Genomic DNA, 17,292 nt, shown 5'->3' with positions numbered 1-17,292 from the left:
TTAGTAAACAAGAGTAATATACTGCTCCATGTAATCAATCTTACATCTCTTACATACTTTTACGCAATACTTTACAGCTGTTACAGCAAAGCAGAATATAATATCTTAAGGAGTCACAATATCTTTCAAAATTCTCACCCTTACCTTTCAACTGATTCTTGTTTACTTGTTCAGACGCTGTTGGGTCTAAAATACATCAAACCATGTGCACATTATAGTTTGTCATGAATCAACAATTACTGTAGTGAAAATATCTGTTGCATTTTTGACTTACTTTTGTAATATCCATTCGGACTATTTATTTTATTGTTATTCATGGGGTTTGTTGCAGTAATGAAAAGGTTGAAGGTGTCTTTGAAAAAAAATATTTTCTCATGGTCCTTCAAACAGTTTTTCAGTTTATCATCAACGTTCTTTTGTCCACCGGCTAAAGCAACAGAATCAAAACAGAAAAATTAACATTTCTCAACCTTTATTTAACTAGAGCCTGGATGATAATAATCTATCCATTACAGCCTTATACAGACATGTAAGTATCTTATCGTACATATAACTTATTCTACAAAATGAACAGTAACGATAAGGAACATAGTTGTGCCGAAGACTTTCAATTCAGATTCTCAAAAGTGAAAATTGATTCTACTTACAAGCAACTAAATTCCACAGAAGGCCTGAGAGCAAAACCCACGTTATCCAGGACTTTGGCGTCATGTTCTTCTGAAGGCATTAAGAGGTGTGGTCCATTCACTGCTACTCTAAATGTATAACCAATATTTCTTCAGTTAGTATTTTCTATCAGGTCTCATCAGTATTTCAGCTCTTACCTCCTCTCAGCTTGAAGTCACCTCCAGCCTCTGAACATGAGCAGCAGCACCACGTCAGTTTGCTGACTTTGCGTTGCCGAGCGGATTTCTTTCAGCCGCCCGCTGCAAAACATTTGTCTTGCAAATTAACTTTTTTCCTGGATGAGTCGTGAGAAGGATTAATGCTGATGCCACTGTCCTATGCAAAATTTGTGAAATAACATAGCGCTTGGATTCACATGCACTGGAGGTGTGACAGTACACAAGGAACATGCTTGTATAGGTAAATAGCACAAACGTGAAGTACAAAGTGATAAAAATGTTGTAATTTGACTAAATAACGCACAAAAACTACATGGGGAATTAAATTTCTCATTCTGAAACATCATCAGTGAGTTATTGTGTGTAAAGTCAATGGCAAAGGATCAAGAGCTCTGAGTTTTTACAAGGGTTTTGCAACTGACGCAGGGAAATGTCAACTGATAAGATCGAGCTGCTGGAGTAATTATAGCACAGAGCGTGAGAGAGAAACAGGAAATTAACATTTTTATCAGCAGCAGCAGTGGAGCTGGAATTGTTTGTGTGTGTGTGTGTGTGTGTGTGTGTGTGTGCAGGATGCAGTCACGAATACATGTTTAGTGTATGTTCATGGATGTATGTATAAGTATCATAGACTGTATATAAAGATGGACAACGTGACAGCTCCCGAAAACAACACAAGTGATAATAAACAGTAAAATCCACAGCTTCCACTACTGTTGATTTACACAGGGGCCATTTTTTTTCAGTTCCTCTGACCTCCCGAGTGGAAATCCGACTTTAGTGATCAAATCCTTGATCTGCAAGTTAGTAAATATTGAAACTAACAATTAAGTAGCACTTAAATGTCACTTACTTATATCACTTTGTAGTTTTGCCTTATTTTTGAAGAAATGTACTTTCTTGATTCTTGTTGTTCTGGGTTTGTACCCTTCGGGGTTGAATGCACTTATTGTGAGTCGTTTTGGGTAAAAGAATCAGCTAAATTAAATGTAATTTAATAATGTAATGTAGTAAGCAGCACGACAATGGCACGGATTCATATTAAAACCATATAATATAAAAGGTGTACATCCCAGTAGAACCTGAAGAGATTCTTGGCTGAGGATATTGTGTTTTCCTTGTTCAAAATGTTGTGTTGTCCACATGTGACCTGTCTCTGTTTTCCACCTCTCAGAAATAAATAAACAAATAAATAATAACTGTGAGCTGCAGCGTCAGAAAACACCTGGTGAGCCTGCGAGTCCAGCTTTGTCCACAGGGGGCGACCCTGTGGTCTTCTTGCATGTGTGTTGGTTCTGCTTCAGCGAAGAAGAACACAGCGGAAGTAGCCATGAGTGAACGACATTGACGCACAGTGAGTAAAAAAAACCACAACTATTGAAAACAAGCGTGCGTTTAATGACCCACGTGATTGGCGTTTATTTACGTTATACTATATTATATTATTTCGGCCGTTTGGCGTTTGCAGTAATATTCGTAACCGAGGATGTGTTAAAGTACAATCACACGTCTATACATACCTGTAAACACATGTACACACCTGTATACACATGTACACACCTGTATACACTTGTACACGTCTGTACACACCTGTACGTGTAGGACAACGTGTAGCGTTGGTCTAGATATTTTTAAACTGATCTGTCAAATCAAGACTCCGTTACAAAACCTCACATCTAAGTGTTTACACATTTATTACACAACAACCGATGCATGATTCATGTGCTGGAATACATTTACTAAATCATCGAGGCTTCGTGATCAGTTCGGCCTTAACTTTAACGACCTTACTACGAGTTTGGACTCATTTTTCAAGGCATCTTCTGTTTGTCGTACACGGTGTTTTGGCCACAGACGTGTGAACCAACGTGGTTAAAATCCGAATAAGAAACGTGTATACAACCTCTACAAAACGAATTAAGTGAGTTTGGTGTGAACCGAATGATAGAGTTGAGCCAGAACACGTGAAAGAACAATGTGTTTAACGTGTTTGTGTGTGGCTTTTGACAGATAAGTTAAATTACCTTTAATTGGCTACTCTGTGAATGGAGGCTGGTGTGGTGGGTGTGTGCAAACTGACAGAATCAGTCTAAACTAAACCTTTTTTCTGGGATTAAAACCATTCTATTCTTGAAACCACCCCCTGATCCGGAGCCGCACCAAAATGTAACAGGTTCTCTACAGACCGCATTCTTCCACCAAGTTTCGTGGTAATCCGTTAAATAGTCTTTGTGTTATCGTGCTAAACATCCGACACCCTCTCCTTCTATCCAGGACATGTCTGCAGGATGTATACGGTGGGTGTTGAACCACGGCGTCAGAGCGGTGTGTGGCGTCCCGCCTGGCTCCCGGAGCACAGCATCGCGGTTTCTCAACTGCAGTGACAGATCAAACATCGTCTCCTGGAGATGCTCGCCGTTCTCTACAGCGGCAGACGATGCAGAAAAGACTCCTGCACAGACGAAGAAGAAAAAGCAGGATCCCAGATCCCACGCCACGATCAGCAGCATCGGCCGTAAGATCCCTCAGAAGCAGATCCAGGTGATCAGCGAGACGGGCGAGGATATGGGCCGAATGCACCGAGCAGATGTGATCAGGGTCATGGACGAGCAGGGTCTGAAACTGGTGCTGCTCAATGAACACAAAGAGCCTCCCCTCTACCAGCTGATGAGCGGCAAACAAATCCACCAAGAGCAGCTGAAACTGAGGGAGAAACAAAAAGCGAAACCAGGTGTGTGGTGTCCCGAGAGAGAGGTTTCACAACTTAATGCCTCCTCAGCCCGTGCACACAGTTGTTCAGTGTCCTGTGTCCTTATGGAGCAGCTTTGACAACTCTTTATAATAATCTGCTGTCAGATTAGAGACAACAGAAGTGAAGCAATATCATTTAAAAACCAGCAGGTAGAACTGGTGCTTTTGAAATGAACTAAGAGTTGCATGATGGGAAATGTCAGATTCAGTGTTTTTGGAGCTTCAACTATGACAAAGTCTAAAAGTCAGGATGTCTTTTTATTTCATCTGTTCCATTCTCTCAAATTAATTGCGTAGTTATTTTGTAAATGTCAGCAACATTTTCTCAATAGTCAAAGTAGACATCTTCAAATGTTTATAATGTAATTTTCCATTGTTTCATCTTTGCTCACTTAAAATTTAGCAATAACTTACTGGACAGTCCCTTGCCATGTGAATCTGTGACACACGGTGTAAAGGAGACTGACTGTAAATTTCCTCCACAGCGTCTGTGCAGGTGAAGGAGCTCAGTTTTACATCTGGCATCGCATCTCATGACCTCAGCACCAAGCTGAAGCAAGTGGACAGCTGGCTGGAGAAGAAGCACCACGTTAGGATTACTCTGCGCTCGGCACGCGGAGCCCCCCCCGGCAACCTGGTGAGGACCAACACACTTTGTTCCAAACCTTTGTAAAGTTCAGTAGTTTTTTAGGGCAAAGTTTGGCCTTTTTTTTTATGACAGGAAGAGACGACAGGATGTGAAAGGAGAAGACTGACATAGTGTATAGTTTGTGGTCGGCCATCAGTTTCCATTCACTCCAAATTATGAAGCATAAACAGAAAATAATGCTGTGAACTCGTATGGAAACAAAGATATGTCACAAATCAGTTCCTGATCTTCATGAACAACGATAACAGAAAATATTCTTTAAAGAACCTTAAAGCAAAAACAGCTCAAACTACAGAGATCATACAATTACACTCAATTCACCATATAAGGACTTTTTGATGAAGCAGGTTATCACAGATTTATTGTCATGTTAGTGTTCGTCTACCAAAGAAGCGACAAACCGGAGATATGTTTGAGGATCATGCAGATTAGTTTCTCATCTGTCAAAGCTAACCCTTCAAAATAAACAGCTCGAACTAAAGAAATGTTTTTTGGACACTGTAAAGTAGAAAGTGGATTTTATGATACGTTCGAAGTAATTTAGAACTGTTGTCATGTTTATTAATCCGTCAAATCAAACCCTTTCAGTCGAGGTTCCATATCTTGGTTGAAAATGACAGATTTATCAATAAAAGCTTTGGAGAAAAGACGGATCTCCAGCAGGATCTTTTCTGTTATTTTCAAGTATCGGCATCTTCTTTCCACAGGACACCACTTTGGAGCAGATGGTGGGACAGCTGGAGGTAATGGTGGGATTTGTCTCCAAGCCCACGGTCGTACGTGAGGGCAGAGGAGCCACGTGCATCCTCCGGCCGGCCTCGGCGAAGGAGATCGCACAGAAAGGAAAGAAATCTGCGGCGCCGCGGTCGGACGCCTCCGGGTCCGAGGTCGCCCCGAGCCAATCACCGTCCATTAGCAGCGAGGAGGCTGAGGCTGTATCGACTGATGGGTCGAGACAGCCGTGACCTGACGGGAATCAAACATTTGTCCCGTTTCATTGGAGGGAAAACGTGTGTCTCGATGTGAGGAACATTTCAAACCAACACTCGTGTTCATCTTTCTCTGCTTCAGTTCAAGATTCATCTTTATTTTTCTTTTTGTTAAAAAATAAAAGTACATTTTGGCGCACAGATACATTCACTTGTCACAGTAAAATGTGTTTGCTTGACTTAAAAGCGTCAAAGCCACATTTTCTTTTGTCAACACCTTTCTCCAACAGCAGAGATCCTGTCCTGGGATTTATTTATTCATTTCTTATTTTAAACTAGAATCATTCTCTTTCCTTTTACATACAAAATAAAACACATAAAACCACCATAAGGCCCAAAAAAATAAAATCTTTCCTAGATTGTGTTAGAAAAAAACCAACGAGAACTGGAGCAGCCGCACGAGCATGCACACACAACATTTGTCAATAAGCCTCGAGAACTTTGTAGGAGGAGAAGGGTTTAACAAAGTGATAGTCCAGGTTGCCGCAGTGAGGGCACTGCTGGACGTTACTGTACTCGGAGAAATACTGCATCCCGACCCGAACGTCCACCACCGGCTTCCCGCAGTGCTTGCAGTTCAGTCGAGCCTGAGGATGCACAGGGAGGAGAGGGGGACGCTGGTTGGTTAAACTTAAGAAGCAGGCCTTGGGTTCTAGATTTTGGTCTGAAAAAATCTCATACTATACACGTTTGTGTCAGAACTGCTGCCGATACATCAGCAGGCAGAGACGAGAGTTCCTACCTGGCAGCACGGGGAAGCAGCCAGGATGTCGTAGGTGTACATGGTTCCCAGTTGATGCCAGCTCCCGTCCCAGCGTGACTTGCATTTGATGCAGACGATCTTGTGGACGCCTTCTAGACAGTCCACGCAGATGGCGTACAGGTGCATTAACCTGCCTGTGAGGAACACAAGCAAAATGCAACGAGTAATGCAACGGTGAGTGACAGAGATGTGTTTCTTTTAGATTAGCTTGATGCCACAGTTCTCCACTGATGTGATTTCATTTCCTAAACTGCGATGCCACTCAGTGGTCGCCTGGAATAAACCAGGCTGCACCGAGTTACACACACTCACATATAATCAGTTTCTTTTCATCAAGATAAATAATTTGTTCCCTGGAAAATTTGTGAAACTGTTGAAAAACGCCCAACACCAAGAAAGTGATGAATAATTCATGGACCTGTCTCCAGATCTGGATTCACTCCGTGACCCATATTGCATCTCTCCACTCAGTTTAGTGTGAATCCATCCATCATCTTATTTTGTATGATCGTCACAATATAGGAACAAAGCAAAATATGTAAATGATTAAAATAATAGTGGAAATGTTAGTTAAGTTCTCATTAAATTCCGGCTGGGGGCCTGTTCTACTGAAAACTGTTTGAATGTAAAATTGTGTGAACCCATTAAAAAAAGTGTGAACGCAGTGTTGAGAGAAAGATTCTGCTGTGATGAAGATGATGATGAAGATCAAGTGGATCCGTTTTATTATTGTGATTTAACGATTTAGAAAAACTAATAGGGTTTTCGTACTTTTCAGACTTTACAGAATGTTTTTATATTTCGTCCTGATTTTCTGCAGGTGAATCTTCCATCGTGGTTGAAGCTCAAAGTTCAGTGAGGAACGAGTCAATTTCAGGGTTAGACCATAACTCAAGTCTCCTTAGTGTTTTCACATAATTAAAATTCATTACATGTCAATCATGTTACAAATAAAGTCGAGACAACATGTGCCAGTATGTGCGCTCTAACAGTTTCACATCTCACTGTGTTTAATCTCCTCGAATCCGCTCAGAATCAACGTGCAGCCTTCCTCTGGGAACCACTGCTGTTTGCTGGGTTGTTATGGAAAAAGGACTTAAGGGACCAACTTCTTAACCAGCTTTGTAGAACTGTTTAACACTGAGTCACTGAACCAGGGTTTAACCCCGAGTAAAATCAAGAGGAGGTTGAAACAGCTTCGTGGAACACTCTCCTACTGTCTTCTATCTCTACTGTGAAACCTAATCTCTGGTCTCAAGCTTTGATCTTGAGACCCAGCTCTGACCTTGGAGGTGACAGGGCACGTCGTACTCGATCTCGTCGTGGCGCGAGGGGCTGAGGAACAGGGTCCCGTCCACCAGGGGGAACTGCTCGAACACAGGCAGCGCCCGGTGGCACAGCGCACAGTTCACCACGTTCCTCTGGCTCGCGCTGAGGGCGGACAGGATGAACCTGCAGGACAGACGACGGGGACAAGCTTTGAAAGAGTGAAAAACACCTTCATCACGTCTCCTACACTAGAATTATACTGGTCGGGTTTAAGCTCATCTTTAAATCTGAGGAGTCAGTTACAAAATGTTCCTTCTAATCTTTACTTTTCTTCCACCTGTGACACAGACGATTATCAGATGTCGATATTAGTCAAAGATTAAACCTCTCACCTCAGACATGAATGTTGAATTTTGCTTTATTTGCTTAAAGCTTCAATAATATGCTGAACCTTAATAAAACCTGAAAGACTGACATTCATAAAAACTTTCATTTGCCTTTGTGCTACGATCTGAAATGTGAATATATCAAATCCCTGATCACACATGAACAACTTTCTAGATTTAAACTAATAAAGAACTGTAACATCAACTTCATAATAGATTCAATTTGTTAATCAGTCATTAGAGAACCAATGTCCCTGGAGCTCTACCTGCGCAGCTCCTCCCCCTGTCCGGCCTGGGCGTCGTCCTCCATGCGGACGTGGTAGGTGTTGAGCTTGTGTCGGGGGACGTGGGTCAGGAGCTCCGAGAGGTCCAGCCTCCTCAGGAACTGAACCGGGTGAGAGTGGGTCCCGTCCCCCCCACTGCCCGAGGCGAGGCGGTGGTGGAGCGGCAGGGCGAAGGAGAGCGGCAGGGGGAGGACAGAGCCGGGGTCCAGGTGAGGCCCCCCGCCTCCGGAGGCTCCCACAGAGCAGCCGCCCGCCCTGCTGAGGGCCCCCCCGACCAGGAGGTGTTTCCTCTGCGGGTCCATGTGCACGGCTGACTTGAGGAACTCTCCCAGCTGACGGGAACCCCTCAGGCCTGCTCCCCCTGATCCGGGAGCAGCAGTGGGGGAGAGGGAGAAGCCGGTGGGAGGAGATTGTCCCGGAGAGTCACACGGAGACTTCTGAGGGAGGCCCAGAGGAAAGTGTCCTCCCACTGCTGCTCCTCTCTCCGAAGAGTTCTGTCGGTCCACTGATTGTCTGCGAGGTAAATCCTGACTCGAGGCCCGGTGGGACAGTTTACCTCCTCCTGCTCCTGCTCCAGGTGTCTTACTTTTCTTAGGCTCCTCAAAGGGCCCGTCCCCGGACCCCAGACCCCCGCCACTGGCCCCTGTCCTGCCCGTGCTCCTCTCAGACGGCTTCTTCTTGCGCTCGTCCTGCGTGCGCTTCACCTGGTACCAGTCGGTGTCTTTCTTCAGGTGACCCTGGCCGCAGCGGCAGGAGCAGAACCTGAAGGCCAGGTCATAGCCCTTCTTGGTCCACATGTTCTGCCGGCACTGCTTCTCGTTCCAGGAGCGCGCACGGCCGATGCAGTTGAACTGGACGAGGATGGAGCTCTCCCACTCGTAGAAGCACTGCAGATGCATCCAGTTGCCGTACGGGCAGAGCTCGTTGTTGCAGAGCACTCGCTGGTAGTCGTCCTTCTCCAGGTCGATGGGGCGGCCGAGGCTGCAGCCGAGGGGCGTGGCACACTGGCACTCTGAGAGGACAAGAGGAGGGAGGAGGGGTTGAATGTGATTCTCATGAAGGTTTCTCTAAAAAGAGCCTGAGGTCTGCAAATAATGATTCTTTTACTGAGCAATCGGTTCGTCAGTAAATGTGTAAAAGCTAAGTTTTGAGGTGAATCCAGCAAATGTTTATGGAGAATTATAATTTTGGTGATGAATCATGTCATTGCAATTAATTCAAATATGCCATTTGCTGATTTTCTTTGTCCTTCATGATTGTAAAGCGAATTTTTGGTGAAATTTAGACACAGGTATATATTTGACTTCAAGGGAGTTGTGTGAGTGTGATCCCTTTTTCCAATTTTTGCACATTATTGACATTTCCTGACCCAGAAAATGAACCAGTTGACCTTGAAAATATAACGCACAGACTAATCCCTAATCAACATTTTCCATAAACTGACAAATCAAATAATGGATTATTGTCGTAGAGCAGCTTTAAAGCCAAAAATGTGTCTCCATCAGAAGTTACATCATCAACGTCATTGAGATTATTAGACTCCGGCGTCTTTGTCTGCCTCGCCGCCATCGATTGATGAAATTCAACTAGGCCATGGAAGCCTGTGAGCGGCTCTATTCAAGCCTCGCCAGCTCCCGAGTCTGGATGTGAATCAAGCTAATGTGGGCACACAAGAGACACAAGCAGCAGATGATCATAATACTGTGGGAGTAGTTTCCTTCTTCCTTTTCCTGTGCACTCTTGGTGCTTTCATACAATGGAGGCGGGGGGAACTTGAGAAAGTGCTGCACTGGATTCAAACTTCAGCATGAATGAAAAGTTGCAGAAATTCTCTGAGGGTTTAAAAATGACTTAAACATAATTTACACTCCTGAAAAGTCGATTTATTTCCATTTCACTGCAGGCTGCAACTACTCGTCTCATCTGCTTATTGATTATCTTTAAATCAGATGCTCGTCACAACTTCCCAGAGCCGGAGATGTCATAATAAAATAGTTAAATTAAATTTTGAAGAACATTCTTTTGAGCATATTGTGAGACATTAAAAGAAGCAGGACATTGTCAAATATTCCAGGCAATTAATAGAAAATGAATGACAAGAAGTTTTCGCTTCATCGAGTACCAGTGAATTGACGTCTAATTATTAGGACAATTATTATAAATACTAGTTAGCCAACCTGCATTATGATGATTATCTCTATGAGTGCACTGATTTGTGTTTACTTTGCTTTCTCCTGGTTGTAGCAGGCTTATTATATTACTATGTAATAACTAGACACGGCCTGTAATACTGCACTACATCCATACATTACATCCTTAACTGTCTGTCTTTATCTGTTTTGTATGAAGTCTATGATATCAGAAGAGAGATGGGTTTTCAAAGTAAAAGTCTATTTAAAACCATATGCTTAATACATTCAGGGGGTGAGGAGGCAGACAGGGAGCCGTTCTCTCTGTTTTTCAAGTCTGTTTGGGATGAAGTTGAACTTGAGTGCGCAGACCAGCGGTGAGTAGTCAGTATTGCCCTCGAGGAGGCGGAGGAGGAGGAGGAGGAGGAGGAAGGCCACAACCATAAACTGAGAGGATAAGGAAACAGTAAAAGCTGAGGCCTGCACACTGCACGTTCCAGCCATCGAGCATCAGCGTGCATGTAAACACTGATGCTGCACGTTCGACAACCACGGTTATCATTTACAAACTGGAATAATCCTTATGATTCAAGAACCAGACTCCATTTACAGTTTTCACAATTTAAGGATTCCCTGCTCCTCGGGAAGTATCGGATCCTATTCAGACTTGATTTCACGTGTTCACCCGAAGGGCGACAAGTCGCTGTTTAACTCGGCTTCCTTGAAACACCCTCTGCTTCAGGGCCACTTTCACTTCTTCACCTGCTGCTGCGGCCGTGATCTCCTCGGGCCACAACGCAACACGCTGCTGCGCGTCCAAATCAGCGCAAATCAATCGCATTACCGGGTGAAATCCCCGGTGCAGGTGGGAACCGGCTACTTGCTGGTTCACGGAAACACCCGCGACACGCACGAATACCCACGAGCCCGTGCAAGGCCTTCGGTCGTGATGGAGCCGTGCAGCCTGCAGGTGGGGATAATGGAGGCAGCGCTAATAAACAGCGACATTTCTCATAGAGGTCTGGTGCTGGTCCGTGGAGTCCATGCACTGCGACAACGGACCAGCACCGGGGGCACCGTGGCCCCCAGAACCTCCCCGCATCCCCGGAGCCTCTCTTCCCCGTCTTACCGCTCGAGCGCTCGCTCCGGGGCGCAGCAGCAGCAGCCGCCGCACCCGCCGCCGCTCCTCCGGCTGCCGCTCCTGCTCCCGCCGCCGCAACGGCCCCCGCCGCCGCCGCAGCCCCTGCCCCTGCCGCCGCCGCACAGGCTCCATTTTCCTGCTCGTCCCCGCTGCTGTTGGTGCGGCGGCTCCGCTTCCCCTTGCTGCTCTTCTGGTTCGGCATCGTGCGGGACTCCGGGCGCTTCTCGACCTCTACGAGCGGCCGCGGCGGGACACGTCTGTGGATTCCATTAGCGCGGAAGCTCCGGCGGCTCTCTGTGCGGCTGTGGCGGCAGAACAATATGCTCTAAGCGGCTGTAGACACGGTGTCCGCGTCCCTGTCAGTGTCCCTGTCTGTGTCTGTCTCCCTGTCTCTGGGTCTGTGTCTTGACGAGGGCGTGTCCGTCTCTTGTTTTGATTCCTGCTCTGCTGTTTTCTTCCACCCCCTGACGTCACGAGGCAACGCCCCCCCGCCATTGGCTGTCGAAAGATTCACGCTGCGTTCACGTACCGGAAGGAGGCTCAGATTTTAACACTTCGAATACAGGCAGAAATTTAAAATTTTCCAATTTCAAGGTTTACAATATCAATAAAATAAAAGCAAGATAGAAAGAGCTTAGTATAAAGAGTCAAGTGTAATACAATACAAAACTAAGACTACATACATTCAAATGTGTATGTAGTCCGTTCGAATAGTTAGTGCATGTACATGTATGTGTGTATGTACAGTTTATTACACTGTGTGTATAAGTTCAAACTCCCAAATAAAGTGCAGGGGGGGGGGGGGGGTTGGCTGATGTATATATTTAATACATCTTTCTTCTAATCAATGTTGTGAATACGGATATTTTGCTAATGTACTTTGTCACAGGTTCTTCTATCCGTCCTAGGAGAGGGACCCCTCACACGTGTCTCTCTGAGGTTTCTACAATTAATAATATAAGGGGTCATATTATTATGAGGAAAAGAGTTGCTTCACAAGGATAACTACGTTAAATTACGAGCATAAAGTTATTGGTTGACAATCATGAAGTCGTAATATCACGAGAAACAAAGTTGTACCTTAAGAGAATAAAGTCTGTATGTTATAAGAGTCATGCTTTTAAGTTCCATATGAGAAAAGAGGCACATCATGTGAAGACATACTTTACTGCAGGTTTAACAAAAAACTAAATACTCCATTGGCACATTTGGTTCTCTTAGCTGCTTATCTCCAGAACAGAAACAAAAAATATCCATTCAATTAATATGGGGATACTTTTCTTGTTAATTTATGACTTTGCTCTGTGGCATCTTGAGAGTTTTCAACGATTCCAGGATGTTCAGATATTCCCACAGAACATGAAGGCAGCAGCAGAGTGGAGCTGCACAGTCAGGAGATGAGAAGAAGTCATGAGAGTAAAGAATGTGATTCCCATGTCGTTTTGAGATCAGTGAACATGAGAAAGAAAGAGAAGGCAACCAGAAGGGTTCAAGTGTAAAGATTTTATTCGTTTGATCTGTATTCCACATTAGCAGACACCTCTGTTCTTTCAGGAATATGTTATTGCCGATACAAAAAACAGTAATGAAGCACTTGAACACGTTGCGTGAGCATCCCGACCCATGAGTGGACAGAAATGGCTTGAGTCATAACTCTTCTGATCTTGAAAATCCAAAATGACGGTGATACAAGCAGCAGGTTTCTTCCTCTCTCTGGCTTTTCTCCAATGTCCCCACAACTTCTACTGAACCCATGATTATATTACACACGCCTGATCTTTTCTTCTATATTCCTTGTCATTCCTAATCAGAATATAATCAAGCTCCTTCTCTTGATTTCACCAGATTTTTTTTTTGGTCCATCTATGCAACAAACAAAGTTATGAGAACTGTGATCAGACAAATAGATCAAGTCAAATGCAATCAACAAACCAACACCTGAAACACAACGAGTTTGGCTAACACAACAGCAGTGAACATGAAACGCGCCTCAGGAAACCTGCAGACCAGGCGTAGATCGAGTCACACGTCCATTATCACAGGAAGATATGTATCTGATGTGTAAACATGAAGGAAAATGTTTGATATTATCCATGTTGGAACAACAGCTGCCAAGTAGATGTTACATTCAAGCAAAAATCTGTTCGATTGCTGGTCTTTCATGTGCATGTAAATAATAAACAAATATATGGAGGCCCAAGTGGTCAAAATTGGATATAAGGTAAAAGTTAATACAGTTAATATACAAATTTACCTGTAAAATAATAAAAAAAAATATTTAACTCAACTAATGAATATGGAATCTGTTGCACCATAAAAATTATCTTTTCCATTTTAGTTCAGCAGGTTTTTTTTTCCATTTATCTAGAGTGATATGAGGCAAATAATGCACTAAATGAAAAGTAGCATTACAAAATTAAATGGTCACTTTGAAAATAAATTACATTTGAAATAAAAAAAAAACTGCTGGAATTAAATGAAAATGCAATGACATTTTATTTTGAGAATAAATTTGATCATTTCAAGACAATTTTATTAAATAATCAATCGGTATTAATTAATGTGCTTATTTTATAACGTCAATCATTAAATTTTGACTACTTTGGGCATCCATACTAAGCAATGATATTATATTTACTGATGGTGATTTAAGCTGGTGGGAAACGGAGCAAACTGGTCACGTCTGATCTGCAAGTTTCATCGGACCTACAGTACTGAACAAAACTATAAATCTACATGTGTTACAAGCATGGAACCTAATTTAAGCCAAAGCAAGTGTTACTTAACATATTTTGGTTATGTTGATTTGGTCCTGAGAATCACTACAAATCATCTTTTGCATTTGGCACCAATCACCCTGTAATGAAACAGCAACACAAAAAAAAAAGGCACAAAAAGAAAAGGTTTCTCCATTTGTTAATCAACTATTTCTTATGAAAGGCAAGTTCAGGAGTTTTTTTTAAGCAGAGACAGTTCATTGTTGACCACATATAAAAAAGATGGAATTAAAAACTACTCTCGGAGGCTGAAGCTGATACAAATACGTGCAACATTCTTTAAATGCACTTGTCGTTGTTGTATCCGTGAAGGAATTGTTGAATTTCCAACAGCACTGGTCCTTTCAAGTCTTTTTTAAAAAGTCCACAAGAGGTAGTATTAATGACTCATGTAAACAATAAATGGAACGGCCATTAGATGACACTGTTGGTGGACTCACACTCGCGCTGTATTAAAGCTGCACTAGATTAATATGTGAGAACAATCATTACAATACATGATTTTTGATCATTTAGGTCTTGGTTAAACTCCCACTGCCACTTGAGGCTGATGAAAAGGAGATTTTCCTAGATCAGTGGTAAAAGGAACCAGTATCTTGCCATTTCCAGGATACTGGTAAAATCAAAAAGGCATTTCGTTGTGATAATTACCATATACTGTAATTTACCCAAACATGAACCAGAAAACCCTGAATTAATGTGTTACAAAAACTATAACACTCCCAATTTGTGCGTTTGTGACATCACAGACCCGTGGTTGATAGAAAGGATATTTGTCATTTTAAACTTTGAATGTGGCTGTTTGCCAGCCCAGGAAAACTCTAAAATATGCCGACCTGGCAGCTGGGTCTTTTCAACGTGGCATACTGTGAGGTGCAATCTGTGGGTTGTGGGTTCAAATATTGAGCCGTGAACATGGAGGAGGATGACTGGAAACAGAAGCTCAGGGACAAGAAGCTCAGAATTTGGAAGGATTCAGTGAGACCCACAGTTGCTGTAGAAAAGCGCCGGTCCAGATTTTCCGTCTCATTCCTGCAGCAGGACGACGTCCACCTGGTCGTGGACGCCCTGCAGGAGCAGCTCGCCCTCGAAGCTGATGATCTTCTTCCTCTTGGCAGCTCTCAAGGTGCCAACCAACGCCTCGAAGATGTTAGCGCAGCGGTCGTCGCTGAACAGCACGCCGAACTTCACGGTAGTTTGACCGAGATCATCTGAAAAGAAAAGGAAGTAACAATGTTAGTGAATAAAGTTAATTTCCTGTTTAAAGTAACAAATTCTTTATGTAAATATGCAAAATGATCATGATAACATTTATATGTGCACATTTCAATTAGAAATTAAACAATCAAGATAATTTTTTTTTGATTATTCTGCTGTCAATCAACTAATCATTCAATCGACTAAATGTTTTTTGGTGCCAAGTGGCTTTGCAGCATTGGCCACTGATTTGCATGCTTAGCATTCTTTTAAGTGCGAGTGACAGATGTGTGGACATTCCTGACATGACATGAGAACAGCATCAAAGACAGATGCAGAGGAAAAGACTCAGACGCACATAAAGAGACCATCTTTAATAATATATTAGAGTTATATGTGTGTGCAAATGGACATCTGCAGGCTTGAAGTGATTCATTCATTCATTTCCATGTTATCCCCATGTTCTTGATATTTACACATCCAGCATTACTGAGGCAGAACACCAACACAACTACATGAACTAAAACATAGCATATAACTAAACATCTCACACACAGGCGTCACACTACATCCCATCGACATTATTAAATAATTTACAGAATGTACCATGATTCTGACACCGGACTCACTTTTACTGCCGAGCCGCTGAATCTCCTGCACCAGCAAATCTATTTCATGAGCCACATTCATTGTTGCTAAAAAAAAGGGGGAAACAAAATACAGCAGATTAGACAACACATTTGAACTTTCATTACATTTAGCTTTAAACGGGTTAATACAACTCATGACCAGGGAATGACTGTCTCTGGATCATACCACTGAGGAGCAGGGAGAGTCCACCAAGACAAACTCTACTCAAGATGGAGATGCTCTATTGTTCAAAGAATTCCTTCATACAAGCAGAAACTCATCCATTCTTCAAATCGGCAGGAACGTGACCCAACAAGAAGAATTGGTATCAATTAAATGATCAACTTCCCTATTATGTGCACATTGGGCAAAGCGAGGGGTTTATCTAATTATTCCCTGCTGGTTGATCTAATGAAGGCCGAATGCTCCAGAGGGGGGAAGTGGTTCAAACCAAGTCATAACTTTAATTTACCCCATTGATAAATTGGATTAAAAGCAAGGTAATGTGAATTATGACTATTTTCTCAAGGGAGTCTGGGGCTGAGATTTGTTTTCTTCCTGATAATAAAGTAAAGATTTAGGACGAGAGAAACAACACACATCCTAATTTCAATCCACTTCAACACAACATGGAAAAGAACAACTAGAAAACAGGGGGATGCGATTCCGTGCACAGTTCACCAGAAGGTAACACGCTCCAACATGAACAGGGCGGACTGTCAATGCGGAAGTGGAGCGTTAGCACCGGCTAGCAGCGGCTAGCATCCACCCGGACGCTCCCCGTGACTCGGCCGGTGCAAAGACCGAAGATCTGTCCACGTGTTCGGGTTCGTCTCCGCGGGTCTGTGGACGTTTCTCCCGAGGAGGAAGCGGTTGTTTCTCTCCTCAGGAGCCGGTGACGCTAGCTCGCCGGTTAGCCGCCAGCTAGAGGAGCTGCAGGGAGGCTGGAGTCACCGATAACCGGATTAAATACGCGGTCAGGTCGGTAAACACAATAATCCAACTCGAACACCCGGGGGGGACTAGAACGGAATTTGATATGAACGTGTTTACCTGGTTCCTCTGATGGTTCCTCGGGTTGTGAACTCAGGACTTTTTAAATAGTCTTCCTCATCCACCGGCTGGAGGCTGCTGCTGCGTTCAGGGTCGGCTCGGAGGGGTTTTAAAGACTTCTAAGCAGGGGCGGATTTCCCGGGGTGGGGGCTGGGGGGTTCGGGACAAGAGCCCCCAAATTGAAAATGCAAGGAAGTGGAGAAATGTAGTCGGACAGACCAAACCGTCTATTTAAATAAAAGCAGGACAAACCATATACAAAATGTCCTAGGTCAGGAGCTGCTTGAGGGATTGGAGTCAGAGCGGAGGACTTTGGAATTTACCCTCTGGTGAAAAATTAAGAATTAAAATTTCTGTCTCAGGCGTGTTTGACCAGAGCTTTTGGTTCTATTGTTGAGGGGCAGCTGGTTCTTTAAAACCCTTTAACCA

At 43.5% G+C, this 17,292-nt stretch overlaps 3 protein-coding genes across 5 annotated transcripts; 1 reads left to right on the top strand and 2 right to left on the bottom strand.

The window, feature by feature from the left end:
- Positions 1–2,105: 2,105 nt before the first annotated feature.
- mtif3 (mitochondrial translational initiation factor 3) lies at positions 2,106–5,379 on the top strand. Its single transcript, XM_062411420.1, has 4 exons — positions 2,106–2,199; positions 3,120–3,576; positions 4,082–4,233; positions 4,953–5,379. Exons 2-4 carry the CDS (start codon positions 3,123–3,125, stop codon positions 5,208–5,210), a joined length of 864 nt encoding a protein of 287 aa, XP_062267404.1. The 5' UTR covers positions 2,106–2,199; positions 3,120–3,122; the 3' UTR covers positions 5,211–5,379.
- heca (hdc homolog, cell cycle regulator) lies at positions 5,312–11,644 on the bottom strand. The gene is made up of 5 exons (XM_062411419.1): positions 11,195–11,644; positions 7,919–8,948; positions 7,283–7,449; positions 5,977–6,131; positions 5,312–5,821 (listed from the first exon to the last, which is right to left on the bottom strand). Exons 1-5 carry the CDS (start codon positions 11,406–11,408, stop codon positions 5,657–5,659), a joined length of 1,731 nt encoding a protein of 576 aa, XP_062267403.1. The 5' UTR covers positions 11,409–11,644; the 3' UTR covers positions 5,312–5,656.
- A 1,050-nt stretch (positions 11,645–12,694) lies between these two features.
- Positions 12,695–16,955, bottom strand: abracl (ABRA C-terminal like). Of its 3 annotated transcripts, XM_062411418.1 has the most exons (4): positions 16,864–16,955; positions 15,810–15,875; positions 14,973–15,194; positions 12,695–14,063 (listed from the first exon to the last, which is right to left on the bottom strand). In XM_062411418.1, exons 2-3 carry the CDS (start codon positions 15,868–15,870, stop codon positions 15,010–15,012), a joined length of 246 nt encoding a protein of 81 aa, XP_062267402.1. In that variant the 5' UTR covers positions 15,871–15,875; positions 16,864–16,955; the 3' UTR covers positions 12,695–14,063; positions 14,973–15,009. The 3 variants fall into 3 exon arrangements, with proteins under 3 accessions (XP_062267402.1, XP_062267399.1, XP_062267400.1); XM_062411415.1 differs by having other exon boundaries at positions 12,695–15,194; XM_062411416.1 differs by lacking the exon at positions 16,864–16,955 and adding an exon at positions 16,513–16,811 and having other exon boundaries at positions 12,695–15,194.
- Between the last annotated feature and the right edge of the window lie 337 nt (positions 16,956–17,292).

This window comes from Platichthys flesus, chromosome 18, assembly GCF_949316205.1.
Source record: "Platichthys flesus chromosome 18, fPlaFle2.1, whole genome shotgun sequence".
Classification (NCBI taxonomy): Eukaryota; Metazoa; Chordata; class Actinopteri; order Pleuronectiformes; family Pleuronectidae; genus Platichthys; species Platichthys flesus.
This window is presented reverse-complemented; position numbering and strand designations above follow the sequence as displayed.